The following is a 15,346-nucleotide window of genomic DNA, read 5'->3' as shown; positions in this document are numbered from 1 at the left end:
CCCTTTAAGGCCCGCATACACCAAATCCACATCTATGGGAGCCCCAACCACTCCCTCCTAACTGGAATGCTGTACATAAGGGCTCACTGGTGGTGGCCACAGCTCTACAACTCGACCTCTTTATTTTATGCTATCATCCCTAATAATATATCACCAAACATAGGTTGACACCCATACTTTATGGCTAAATGTCTTTATTGGTTTTCACACCATAAAACAAAGACAACAAAGTTATTTCATAACATTTATTCTGAATACTTGAAGTTTCCAAGAACAAAGCTGAAAAAAGTCTATAATAAAGAAAACAATCGCTGATCACATATGAATTATACAGCACAATGCAATCCACGAGCTAAGAAGCAGATTCTCCTGAAGTAACTCAGCAATGTCTAGAATAGGAAGCCGTACTCACAATATAGAAAAACCTGGCTGTGTCTGAGAAAAAGAAGAGCTCGGCCTAGATCTAATCTGCTTCTTATCATCTGTACAAGAGCTTGTTTTACCAACACAACAGTTGAATGGACCTCGACATTGACTTAAGAGCGGTTCTATAAAAAAAACAAGGCAGGGTTATTGCTAGCGAACCATGCAGAAAAAGAGAAAGCGCTAAATAATTGTAAAAATAGAAAATAAAACAAAAAACAAAACAGAGAACAAGTCTAGTCAGTTCTGGTTAGAAAGTTTAACAACTGGGTTTTAATTACTTCGATTCACAACACAAACATTTCTGACTCTCTAGATGCCTATCAACGGATAAATTATGTATTATATACGTCTCCTAACTCTACGGGTAATGCCTGCATACTGTTCAGACTGTAACATTGCTAACACAAGTAGGATTTTGAGAGGAATTTTTAGATTAACTTCCAGTATATGTTTAACCCGTTCATTGCCAGGGAAGCCGGAAGGCCCCTTTTGCAGAAAACGGGTTAGTTCACAGCTGTGTTGACCTATGCCCCAAAGAATGCATGGAATGAATGAATCCCGCAACAGAGAATCAGGTCTCAGATTCATTTTTCTTAAAAATAATTAGTCAGTTTAGTAATTCATCCTTTAAAAAGATGATTGATCGGTTCTTCTGAAATCTACATTAACAAGAGCAGGGGGCAGACTACAAATCCTTTGTTTTAATCAGTGTTACAAGAGGCTTGTCGTCGGGACTGTAGTCTTCATATGTTACTGGAGTTGCATCGTACATGGCCGGGCGTGACTTTTTCCCAAATCTGAAAGAAAAATGTATTATTACTAGTTCATAGACAAAAATTGGGAGACAATGTCTGATATTATTCTTGCACAGGCTGAGCAGGATGAGGGCAAATAAGTGAAATCTTTAACAAAACAGTTTTAATGGATCATCCCCAAAGTCTCTGATTAAAGGGAATCTGTCAGCAGGTTTTTATCTGAGAACACCATCACCAAGTGATAGAGGCTGAAACACTGATTTCATGGATGTGTCACTTATAAGGCTGCATGCTGTTTTCACTTATTAGGCTGTGTGCTGATTAACAGCTCAGTATCAATAGACAATGTACACAGAGACCTGTAGTGTGGGTGTGGGTTAGCTTTCTGACCCCTGCTACATGCTACATTTAAGAACTGATTATGTCACAACTGTTACACTCAGTAAACTAAGTGATGCATGGTTGGAGTCAGGGACTCTTTTCCTACGTTATACTACTCTAAAATCAGGTAGGGAAAACTAGGTGACTGATTCCCTTTAAGAGCTCAGTGTTGTAGCTCAAAACACATAAGAAGAGTATGATGCCTGTACATTTTGAATGATGCCTGCCACACTGTCAGACTTTTAAGGATAATGGAATAAAGTCAAATTTTAAAAGGACATATGGACCGCTGGATATTTTCCTTTTTTTAAAGGGAACCTGTCACTAGAGTTGAGCGCGGTTCGAGGTTCTCCAGTTGTAGGCTCGAGTGATTTTGGGGCCTGTTCTAGATCGAACTAGAACTCGAGCTTTTTGCAAAAGCTCGATAGTTCTAGAAACGTTCGAGAACGGTTCTAGCAGCAAAAAAACAGCTAATTCCTAGCTGGCTTTCCGCTGTAATAGTGTAAGTCACTCTGTGACTCACACTATTATGACATTTCAGTGTATAGTGTGCGTGAACAGCGCCTTCAGATCACTCCTGTTTGTATAATGGCGATCGCCATTTTTTTTTTTTTTCCTTGTCTTCCTTCCCTAAGCGCGCGCGTGTAGTGGGGAGGGCCATTATGTCAGCCAATCCCAGACACACACACAGCTAAGTGGACTTTTAGCCAGAGAAGCAACGGCATGTGTGATAGGATGTCCATGTCACATGTCCCTGCATTATAAAAATGAGTATCTGGCCGTCCGGACGCCATTATCTCTTCTGCGTCCTTGGTGTCAGACATCACTGGCGAAGCTCCGTCCTTTGTCCTATCGCCGATACTGCTGTATGCGCTCCATACACAGCGCTGGACAGCATAGGGATAGCACTTTCCATCAGTCCTTTTAAGGGCTCGTACCGGCAGGGTCAGAGCCATAGGTGACAGGTCCTGAAAACAGAGACAGCGTCTGTGTAGCTAAGGTCAGGGATTTCGTCGCTGCATTTCCCCATTAGGAGGGAATAGAAAGGCAGGCTTCCATTCCTCTACCCAGAGCCCCACAATCCTGGCACTGTACCCTCCTGTCCTCTGCACACTCCAACTCATTATAACTAAGCCATTATACTAGCAAACACTCAGTGTACCTAGTGGCATCCTAAACGTGGCTATTGGACTTTGCTATAGTCCCACTAGTGCAAAGATATTTGCAGCACCTCTGCCTGCATTGCACACTCCAACTCATTATAACTAAGCCATTATACTAGCAAACACTCAGTGTACCTAGTGGCATCCTAAACGTGGCTATTGGACTTTGCTATAGTCCCACTAGTGCAAAGATATTTGCAGCACCTCTGCCTGCATTGCACACTCCAACTCATTATAACTAAGCCATTATACTAGCAAACACTCAGTGTACCTAGTGGCATCCTAAACGTGGCTATTGGACTTTTGTCTAGTCCCACTAGTGCAAAGATATTTGCAGCACCTCTACCTGCATTGCACACTCCAACTCATTATAACTAAGCCATTATACTAGCAAACACTCAGTGTACCTAGTGGCATCCTAAACGTGGCTATTGGACTTTGCTATAGTCCCACTAGTGCAAAGATATTTGCAGCACCTCTGCCTGCATTGCACACTCCAACTCATTATAACTAAGCCATTATACTAGCAAACACTCAGTGTACCTAGTGGCATCCTAAACGTGGCTATTGGACTTTGCTATAGTCCCACTAGTGCAAAGATATTTGCAGCACCTCTGCCTGCATTGCACACTCCAACTCATTATAACTAAGCCATTATACTAGCAAACACTCAGTGTACCTAGTGGCATCCTAAACGTGGCTATTGGACTTTGCTATAGTCCCACTAGTGCAAAGATATTTGCAGCACCTCTGCCTGCATTGCACACTCCAACTCATTATAACTAAGCCATTATACTAGCAAACACTCAGTGTACCTAGTGGCATCCTAAACGTGGCTATTGGACTTTGCTATAGTCCCACTAGTGCAAAGATATTTGCAGCACCTCTGCCTGCATTGCACACTCCAACTCATTATAACTAAGCCATTATACTAGCAAACACTCAGTGTACCTAGTGGCATCCTAAACGTGGCTATTGGACTTTGCTATAGTCCCACTAGTGCAAAGATATTTGCAGCACCTCTGCCTGCATTGCACACTCCAACTCATTATAACTAAGCCATTATACTAGCAAACACTCAGTGTACCTAGTGGCATCCTAAACGTGGCTATTGGACTTTGCTATAGTCCCACTAGTGCAAAGATATTTGCAGCACCTCTGCCTGCATTGCACACTCCAACTCATTATAACTAAGCCATTATACTAGCAAACACTCAGTGTACCTAGTGGCATCCTAAACGTGGCTATTGGACTTTGCTATAGTCCCACTAGTGCAAAGATATTTGCAGCACCTCTGCCTGCATTGCACACTCCAACTCATTATAACTAAGCCATTATACTAGCAAACACTCAGTGTACCTAGTGGCATCCTAAACGTGGCTATTGGACTTTTGTCTAGTCCCACTAGTGCAAAGATATTTGCAGCACGTCTGCCTGCATTGCACACTCAAACTCATTGTTACTAAGCCATTATACTAGCAAACACTCAGTGTACCTAGTGGCATCCTAAACGTGGCTACTGGACTTTGCTATAGTCCCACTAGTGCAAAGATATTTGCAGCACCTCTGCCTGCATTGCACACTCCAACTCATTATAACTAAGCCATTATACTAGCAAACACTCAGTGTACCTAGTGGCATCCTAAACGTGGCTATGGGACTTTTGTCTAGTCCCACTAGTGCACAGATATTTGCAGCACCTCTACCTGCATTGCACACTCCAACTCATTATAACTAAGCCATTATACTAGCAAACACTCAGTGTACCTAGTGGCATCCTAAACTTGGCTATTGGACTTTTGTCTAGTCCCACTAGTGCAAAGATATTTGCAGCACCTCTTCCTGCATTGCACACTCCAACTCATTATAACTAAGCCATTATACTAGCAAACACTCAGTGTACCTAGTGGCATCCTAAACGTGGCTATTGGACTTTTGTCTAGTCCCACTAGTGCAAAGATATTTGCAGCACCTCTTCCTGCATTGCACACTCCAACTCATTATAACTAAGCCTTTATACTAGCAAACACTCAGTGTACCTAGTGGCATCCTAAACGTGGCTATTGGACTTTTGTCTAGTCCCACTAGTGCAAAGATATTTGCAGCACGTCTGCCTGCATTGCACACTCAAACTCATTGTTACTAAGCCATTATACTAGCAAACACTCAGTGTACCTAGTGGCATCCTAAACGTGGCTATTGGACTTTTGTCTAGTCCCACTAGTGCAAAGATATTTGCAGCACCTCTTCCTGCATTGCACACTCCAACTCATTATAACTAAGCCTTTATACTAGCAAACACTCAGTGTACCTAGTGGCATCCTAAACGTGGCTATTGGACTTTTGTCTAGTCCCACTAGTGCAAAGATATTTGCAGCACGTCTGCCTGCATTGCACACTCAAACTCATTATAACTAAGCCATTATACTAGCAAACACTCAGTGTACCTAGTGGCATCCTAAACGTGGCTATTGGACTTTGCTATAGTCCCACTAGTGCAAAGATATTTGCAGCACCTCTGCCTGCATTGCACACTCCAACTCATTATAACTAAGCCATTATACTAGCAAACACTCAGTGTACCTAGTGGCATCCTAAACGTGGCTATTGGACTTTGCTATAGTCCCACTAGTGCAAAGATATTTGCAGCACCTCTGCCTGCATTGCACACTCCAACTCATTATAACTAAGCCATTATACTAGCAAACACTCAGTGTACCTAGTGGCATCCTAAACGTGGCTATTGGACTTTGCTATAGTCCCACTAGTGCAAAGATATTTGCAGCACCTCTGCCTGCATTGCACACTCCAACTCATTATAACTAAGCCATTATACTAGCAAACACTCAGTGTACCTAGTGGCATCCTAAACGTGGCTATTGGACTTTGCTATAGTCCCACTAGTGCAAAGATATTTGCAGCACCTCTGCCTGCATTGCACACTCCAACTCATTATAACTAAGCCATTATACTAGCAAACACTCAGTGTACCTAGTGGCATCCTAAACGTGGCTATTGGACTTTGCTATAGTCCCACTAGTGCAAAGATATTTGCAGCACCTCTGCCTGCATTGCACACTCCAACTCATTATAACTAAGCCATTATACTAGCAAACACTCAGTGTACCTAGTGGCATCCTAAACGTGGCTATTGGACTTTTGTCTAGTCCCACTAGTGCAAAGATATTTGCAGCACGTCTGCCTGCATTGCACACTCAAACTCATTGTTACTAAGCCATTATACTAGCAAACACTCAGTGTACCTAGTGGCATCCTAAACGTGGCTATTGGACTTTGCTATAGTCCCACTAGTGCAAAGATATTTGCAGCACCTCTGCCTACATTGCACACTCCAACTCATTATAACTAAGCCATTATACTAGCAAACACTCAGTGTACCTAGTGGCATCCTAAACGTGGCTATGGGACTTTTGTCTAGTCCCACTAGTGCACAGATATTTGCAGCACCTCTACCTGCATTGCACACTCCAACTCATTATAACTAAGCCATTATACTAGCAAACACTCAGTGTACCTAGTGGCATCCTAAACTTGGCTATTGGACTTTTGTCTAGTCCCACTAGTGCAAAGATATTTGCAGCACCTCTTCCTGCATTGCACACTCCAACTCATTATAACTAAGCCATTATACTAGCAAACACTCAGTGTACCTAGTGGCATCCTAAACGTGGCTATTGGACTTTTGTCTAGTCCCACTAGTGCAAAGATATTTGCAGCACCTCTTCCTGCATTGCACACTCCAACTCATTATAACTAAGCCTTTATACTAGCAAACACTCAGTGTACCTAGTGGCATCCTAAACGTGGCTATTGGACTTTTGTCTAGTCCCACTAGTGCAAAGATATTTGCAGCACGTCTGCCTGCATTGCACACTCAAACTCATTGTTACTAAGCCATTATACTAGCAAACACTCAGTGTACCTAGTGGCATCCTAAACGTGGCTATTGGACTTTTGTCTAGTCCCACTAGTGCAAAGATATTTGCAGCACCTCTTCCTGCATTGCACACTCCAACTCATTATAACTAAGCCATTATACTAGCAATTGATGCTGCCAGTTTAAGGGCCGTAGTTGCATTGTCAGGGATATTTATTCTTTATTATTCTGCTGTTAATAAAGCTAGACCACCGCTGCAATCTACACCACCTCTCAATTTTTACTACCACATTTTCAGTGCACAATCTTGTCGCAATCAACATGAGTGGCAAAATGACAGATGCTGGTGGAAAGGGGAAGAGGCGTGGTGGAAAAGGAAAAAAAGGGTTTGTCCGTGGGGAAGGTGGCAAAGCTCCATTATCATCTGCTGAAGAGAGACCATCTACCAGCAAAAGTAAGATGTCTACTACTTACCGTGGACAATCCGATGTGCTCCCTTTTTAACGGACACGAACAACAGGAACAAAAGGTAGATGATGGCCAAAAAAGGAAAATGCTTGAATGGATCTGAAGTGGTCCAACAAGTGCCCTCTCAGCCACTTCAAGTACCGCATCCAAAAAACACCAGTCCTCTGAGTTGTCATCCCAATCAAACTTGCTTTCTCCCAGCTCTGAAGTCTCCATCAGCCCTGCACAGTATGGTGGAACTGAGATGGCTGAGTCTGCAGAGCTGTTCAGTCACACTATAGCCTGGGAATCAGAGGTCTGCTCCCAAGCTACAGTGAGTACAGAACAGGAAATGGTCTGCAGTGATGCCCAGAACCTTTGTGACTCTGATTCAGGCCGTGAGGACCAAGTTTCTGAGCATAATGTTGACCCTTTGTCACAAACTGTAACACCTGTGGTTATAGACAATGAGGAACATACTGATGAAGATGAGACGCAGATACCCGATTGGGATGACAACTTAAATATTCGGTCAGGGCAAGAAGAGGCTCGGTCTGAGGGGGAGGGGAGTGCAAACACAACAATTGATGATGAAGTTCTAGATCCCACCTACTGTCAACCCACAGTCAGGCACTCGAGGAGGTCAACAGAGGTGGTGGAGGAGGATGCAACTGATGACGAAGTTACCTTGCGCCTTCCTGGACACAGTCGGAGTACTGGTAGCACGTCTACAACTGCATCCTCAGCCACCACTCTGCTTCTGAGCATTATTCGGGGTGGATCAACAGGTCGCATGGCCTCTAAGCCTTGCCTAGCCTGGTCCTTTTTTGACATAGAAAAAGATCGCCCAAATTATGTGATCTGTAAAATTTGTCATGGTTCTCTTAGTAGAGGTCAAAACCTCAGCAGTTTGACAACTTCTTCCATGAATCGTCACATGAATAAATATCATATGTCCCGGTGGGAAGCTCACCGTGCTGCAATGCGGCCTAGCGGAGCGAACCATCCACCGCCTGCCCCTTCCAGTGCATCCGCGCGCTCTTCATCTTCTAGGACTGTGGGGACAGCTGTCACACCTGTTTTTCCACCCACAACTTCCACCACTGTAACCGCAACAGGCAGTTTGCTTGGTAGGTCGTCAGTTGGTTTGGAAGGGGAAACAAGTGAGTGTGTACAGCTCTCTCAGACATCGATAGCACCAACGTTGGATGAAGGCAACATCATGTCTCCGCCTGCACTTTCCTCACAAACCTGCATTTTTCCAGGGACACCCTACTCAACACCGTCTACACACAGCTGCCAGATCTCTGTCCCTCAGATGTGGTCAAATAAAAGGCCACTTCCTGCGACCCATGACAAAGCTAAGAGGTTGACTCTATCCCTCTGTAAGCTGTTGGCTACCGAAATGCTGCCTTTCCGCCTAGTGGACACACAGGATTTTAGAGACCTTATGTCTGTCGCTGTGCCCCAGTACCAGATGCCTAGTCGCCACTACTTCTCTAAGAAAGGTGTGCCCGCGCTACACCAGCATGTCGCACACAACATCACCGTTTCCTTGAGAAACTCTGTGTGTGAACGGGTGCATTTCACCACCGATACTTGGACCAGTAAGCATGGACAGGGACGTTACATGTCGCTGACTGGGCACTGGGTAACTATGGTGATAGATGGTGAAGGGTCTGCTGCACAAGTCTTGCCGTCCCCACGACTTGTGTGTCAATCCTCTGTCTGTCCAAGTTCCGCCACTGCTTCTGCATCCTCCACCTCATCTGGGTCCTCCACCTCCGCCCCAAGCCTGCCTGGTCAGGCCACCAGCATTCTCACTGCGCAGAAGGAATCACGCACCCCTCATTACTATGCTGGCAGCAGAGCGCAACGGCATCAGGCGGTCTTTAGCCTGACATGTCTTGGGAATAAGAGTCACACAGCTGAGGAGTTGTGGTCAGCTCTGCGGTCCGAGTTTAATAACTGGTTGTCTCCACTCAACCTGCAGCCTGGTAAGGCCGTGTGCGACAATGCTGCAAACCTGGGTGCGGCCCTTCGCCTGGGCAAGGTGACACACGTACCTTGTATGGCTCACGTGTTGAACCTTGTCGTCCAGCAATTTTTAACACACTATCCCGGCCTAGATGGCCTTCTGAACAGGGCACGAAAACTGTCTGCTCACTTCCGCTGTTCAAGCGCCGCAGCAGAGCGACTTGCATCGCTCCAGAAGTCTTTCGGCCTGCCGGTTCATCGCCTGAAATGCGATGTGGCGACACGCTGGAATTCAACTCTCCACATGTTACAGCGACTGTGGCAGCACCGCCGAGCCCTGGTGCAATACGTCATGACGTATAGCCTGGGCCAACGAGATGCAGAGGTGGGTCAGATCACCCTGATGGAGTGGTCTCAGATCAAGGACCTATGCACCCTTCTGCACAGTTTCGACATGGCGACGAATATGTTTAGCGCTGACAATGCCATTATCAGCATGACGATTCCAGTCATTTACATGCTGGAGCACACGCTAAACACTATTCGGAGTCAGGGGGTGGGACAACAGGAAGGGGATGAACTACAGGAGGATTCATATGCGCAAGACACAACAACATCACCAAGGTCCAGACATTCATCATCACCAAGGCGCCAGGCATGGGACCATGGGGGACAGGGATCAACAAGGGCGCATGGTAGCAGGCGAGATGTTGAGGAAGGTGCAGGAGAACATGAAGAAATGGAGGACGAACTGTCCATGGACATGGAAGACTCAGCAGATGAGGGAGACCTTGGTCAAATTTCAGTTGAAAGAGGTTGGGGGGAGATGTCAGAGGAAGAAAGAACGGTTAGCACCTCTATGCCACAAACACAGCGTGGACTTGGTCCGCATGGCTGCGCAAGACACATGAGTGCCTTCTTGTTGCACTACCTCCAACATGACCCTCGTATTGTCAAAATTAGAAGTGATGATGACTACTGGCTTGCCGGCTGGAGAGGATGATACAGGAGTATCTCCAAATGAACATCGATGCCATGACTTTGCAAATGGAGCCTTGCTCCTTTTGGGCTTCAAATCTAGAAAAATGGCCAGAGCTCTCCAGTTACGTCTTGGAGATTTTGTCGTGTCCAGCTGCCAGCGTTGTCTCTGAACGTGTCTTCAGTGCTGCTGGGTGTGTGCTGACAGATAAGCGCACGCGTCTGTCCAGTGACAATGTGGACAGACTGACGTTCATCAAAATGAACAAGTCATGGATCCAGAAGGAATTTACTACCCCTGTGTCATCCTGGGGAGAGTAAATGCTTGTGGATTTGGAATGTGCTTGATGCAAATCAAAACATCCTGTTTGCAACTAGGGCACAAGTGCTGCCACTGAAGGGGTGGGTGTGTGTGGGGCCCGATTTTTTGAACAAAGGGAGACTCCGCTTGGAGTAACCCTTGCTTACATTGTTTTTAAAAGAAGCCAAGATGAACAGAGCTGGGATCAGGAAAGACTTTGCTACCTACCCTGGTGTCATCCTGGGGACGGTTAATTATGGCGTATTTTTGAATGTGCTTGATGCAAATCTAGCTGTGAAGTGTACAACTGGGGCACAACTGCTGCCACTGAAGGGGTGGGTGTGTGTGGGGCCCAATTTTTGGAAAAAAGGAAGACTCCGCTTGGAGTAACCCTTGCTTACATTGTTTTTAAAAGAAGCCAAGATGAACAGAGCTGGGATCAGGAAAGACTTTGCTACCTACCCTGGTGTCATGCTGGGGACGGTTAATTATGGCGTATTTTTGAATGTGCTTGATGCAAATCTAGCTGTGAAGTGTACAACTGGGGCACAACTGCTGCCACTGAAGGGGTGGGTGTGTGTGGGGCCCAATTTTTTGAAAAAAGGAAGACTCCGCTTGGAGTAACCCTTACTTACATTGTTTTTAAAAGAAGTCAAGATGAAGAAGTCATGTTTCAGCAAAGACTTTGCTACCTACCCCGGTGTCATCCTGGGGACGGTTAAGAATAGCATATTTTTGAATTTGCTTGATGCAAACCTAGCTGTGAATTGTACAACTGGGGCACAACTGCTGCCACTGAATGGGTGGGTGTGTGTGTGGCCCAATTTTTGGAAAAAAGGAAGACTCCGCTTGGAGTCACCTTGCGGTGTTTTACATGATTTTAGAAGGGCGTGCCATGCCTATATCTGTGTCTCCTCCTCTTTTTCCTTGTCCTGCTCTTTTGTTTTCACATGAGTATATGTCCTTGTCACTTTCTCATGTGTTTGTGTTGTGTTGTGAGTTGTTTGTCACCTTTTGGACACCTTTGAGGGTGTTTTCTATGTGTTTTTATGTGTTTGTGAATGCCTGCCATTGTTTCCTATGCGGTTCGAGTTCGGTTCGTCGAACGTTCGACGAACCGAACTCGAACGGGACCTCCGTTCGGCGAACCGACCTCGAGCCGAACCGGGACCGGTTCGCTCATCTCTACCTGTCACCTTGAAATTAGTCACGCAGACAATAAAATTATAACTAAAACCTTCTTTAAAAAAACTGACTCAAACGGATTTCTTGACTTTCGTAGTGCTCACTATCCTAAATGGAAGCAGAATATACCATTTAGTCAATACCGACGAATTCGGAAGAATAATACTTTGGAGTTAGATTATATTGAACAATCCAAAATTTTAACAAAAAAATTTTTGGATAAAAAATATCCCCAAAAATTAGTAACAGAAGCCTTTGAGATATACCTAAAAAAAACCCAGATGGGTTGTTTGGAAAGAAAAAATAAAGAAAATACTACTTCGATTCAGTTAAACACAGAACAACAGGTAGATCCACATGGGAATAATAACAAAAGAAAAATTGAACACAGAGGGACAAAATGGCAATATAATTTTATAACTGCATTTAACCAGGGTAGTAATTTGATCAGGACAATTTTAAAAAAACATTGGCACATTTTAAAAATGGATCCTTTTTTAAATAAATGGTTACCAGAGGTTCCAGGTATTACGTTTAAAAGGGGGATAACGGTGAAGAATATTATTGCACCGACTGTTTTAAAAAAACCTTTGTCAGTTTTTAGTGCAGATTCTCCACAAAAAAAACCCCGGGCGTTTTCAAATGTGGATCAAAAAAATGCTTCTGTTGTGGTATTATTAGTCACAAACAGAATAGTATCACATCAAATAGTACAGGAGAGACAATTAATATTAATCAACATCTAACATGTGACAGTGACCATGTAGTCTATGTGGTCAGCTGCGACTGTGGTCTTCAGTACGTTGGCCGCACCACACAAACGGTGCGGTCACGCATGAATGGCCACAGGCACAATGCGAAAAAAGGTTTTCTTAAACATAGTCTCTCCAGACACCTGTTAATCAAACATCAAAAAAATTTTGATCTAAAAGTGACCCCTGTAGAAAGAATTGCAGAGGGCGATAGTGACAGTTTTAAAAAATTAAATAGGAAGGAGTCCTATTGGATTTTTAAGCTGAAAACCTTATACCCAGATGGTTTGCACGATGTAATAGAGAATGTCTAAATGTATATGTATATTTTTTTTTTTTTTTTTTTTCTCTTTGTCTCTTATTTATAAATGCAATATATCTGGAAGTGATTTTTATATAAGTGCATGAATTTTAAACTATTCTCTAAAAGAAAAAGGAAGGAAAGGGAGAGAGCAAAAGGGGAAAGGGAGAGAGAGGAAAGAGAAGGGAGGGGAGGAAAAAGGAGAAGGAAAAAAAAGAAAAAAAAAAAGGAGAAAAAAGAAATTGTGTTTTTAATCTGAATAATTTATTATGTGTTTTATATCACCGCATATTTTAAACACCAAAATTTTCCTTATTAACAATTAGAATTTTTATTCTTTTTCATTCATAAATTGTATCATTCATGCATAGCAGCAATATTTGCTTGCCCCTACACATGATCCATATAAGGATTTCAGCACAAGAACCACCATTTACCTCTTCGAGGTTGAGTGATAATCTAATTGGAAGTAAGTACACACCCATGTTCCTCATACCCGCCTACATCATACACATAGACAGATCAGTCTATAAATTAGATTTTCTTAATACCAGCAATGTAAACTACACCTGATGAAGGCTTTTGTTAGCTGAAACGCGTTGTCCGTAAATGTCCGTTTTTTATTGAACCCTTAATAAACCCTTGTTCTTGAAGTTTTTGCAAACTTGCACTGATAATCCATTTATCCTCCGGAAGCGCCGAAAGGGATTTTGTCTTTACTCCATTACCCACGTGGGAGCACCTGTTCAGTACTCTCATTGTTTTTCCCGAGGATTCGTGCTGCATACTGGAGGATTAATAAGAGAGTTGATCCACTACACGGATCATACTAGCGAAAACAGAAGAAATCTGCACGGTGAGTGTAAAATTCGTATGATCATACAATCTGTGTTTACACACATCTACACTTAGATTTGGCGCCCCGTTGTTCTCTTCTTTTTTTCTTTCCTTTATTCTGCTATTCACTGGCAGGGCAGTCCGGTCCGATCTAGTCCGATGGGCATCGCTGATCTTGAAGTGATGCCTCTTCTCTTCTTGCGATCACCATCTTCCATCTTGCTTTGTGTGGATCACGTATTTTACTGTATGTCATACCCACAGTGTCCTCCATTGTACTCCTGTGCACTTCTCTCTGCCCTGCTGAGGGCAGATGAAAGTATTGTAGTGCGCATGAATTCTTTGACCTTTTCCCGTGCCTGCGCATTACAATACTTAAATCTGCCTGCAGTGGGGCAAAGAGAGAAGTCAGCATGGGCAGGAGCACAATGAAGGACACTGTGGATGATGTAAATGCGTCACCCACACAAAGCAAGACAGTGGACGGCAATTGTTATTATAGAAGGGGCGCAAGGGTCAGGACCAGCGACGCCAATGAGACCGGACCACCCCGCAGGTGATAAGTTCCCTTTAACATTTTATGTTATTGTCTGCTTTCATTAAAAATGTTATCAATGGCAGGGCCCTGACTTGTACCATATATCTATGACTGGTGTCTTTTTCTATAGCAGAGAAGCCTTTTGAGCTCCTTCAGACATCAGGGTCTGAATGTGATCGCAACCTCTGAACATTCAATACTTCAAACCTGAAGTTGGCTAAATTATATCATATTAAAAATATTCATCAACACTAGTGTACATGCAGCAAATTCACTAAGAGGCGCACACCTTGCGGGGTTGGCATACAGGTGCCAAAAGTTGCAAAATTTGCAACTTTTACCAGCCAGATTTTCACAGTAAAAAGACATGAAGAATTTATAACCAAAATTGTGTTTCTCCTTTTTCCTGCAGTGACTTAAGTTGAGGACTGATGCTACAAATGGATGACAGAGACGTTCAGCCACTAGACACATTTGGAAGAGAAATGCTAAACATATGGTGCAAAGTGCAAAAGAAGAGCTTGAAATTCAATCAACCTAACACATGGTGATTTGGTTGTTAAAACCAGTAATGAACCTAATGGGTGATGCGAGTTGTGTACTTGTCAAAGATGCAGAATGACTGGTATGAGACCGAGCGGGTTGGGGTACGAGCATTAAATTGCTTTCTTCATCTGCTATGGTACCACAACCACCACTAAGGGGTGATATAGATCCCACTGAGATAAGCTGGCTATAAAAATCCATAGTCAGTGACACCCCCAGACGGCGGCATGCTGATGGAATTATGTCATTTATCCAGTTCGTAAAACAGAGCTGCACTGATTGTGAATGTAATCAGAACTGAAGAATTGCAGAAATGCATTTTTTAGAAGCTCAGAACATTTGGTGCTTAAATAGAAATTCTTATTGCACTAGATCTCTATGATCTCTGTGTACGCTTATACGTAAAGCTTTGCCTGTGTACAATAAGTCGCCTTCACATTTATTTTAATCAGCCAAATATATCAATTTGCAAATTAATTAGGATGTCTGTCAGCAGCTTTTCTTCCAATATATTGTTAATGTTGTGTTGAGACGTGCGGAGTTTTGGAAAATTACTGTCACTTTATGTACTTTTATTTTCTTAACCTTCAAAAAAAACAGACTTGAGCCTTTTTCTTTCTCTTCTTATGTTATAATTGCCTTTTTGAGATTGTAGAATATAGTTACACCAGTGTTTCTTGTGATTGCACTCCCTTGTTAAAGTAATTTAACTGTTTACAATTCGTCTGACCCCTCAGTGTGACCTTTAACCTTCCCCATTAACCCCTGACCTCCAGCTTGCTCGACTACACTCAGTGTTAGGCTATGTGCGCACAGTGCATTTTTCGCGGCGTTTTTGTGCGTTTTTCGGGTGCGTTTTTG

At 43.5% G+C, this 15,346-nt stretch overlaps 1 protein-coding gene across 1 annotated transcript in view; it reads right to left on the bottom strand.

Moving 5' to 3' along the window:
* Positions 1-231: 231 nt before the first annotated feature.
* DNER (delta/notch like EGF repeat containing) overlaps positions 232-15,346 on the bottom strand; it is a 464,487-nt gene continuing 449,372 nt past the window's right edge. Inside the window, 1 exon segment of the mRNA XM_075340935.1 lies at positions 232-1,223. Coding sequence (XP_075197050.1) covers positions 1,112-1,223 — 112 coding nt within the window. The 3' untranslated portion in view covers positions 232-1,111.

This window comes from Anomaloglossus baeobatrachus, chromosome 3, assembly GCF_048569485.1.
Source record: "Anomaloglossus baeobatrachus isolate aAnoBae1 chromosome 3, aAnoBae1.hap1, whole genome shotgun sequence".
Taxonomy (NCBI): Eukaryota; Metazoa; Chordata; class Amphibia; order Anura; family Aromobatidae; genus Anomaloglossus; species Anomaloglossus baeobatrachus.
The sequence above is the reverse complement of the archived record's forward strand: the minus strand, read 5'-3'. Positions and strand labels throughout refer to the sequence as shown.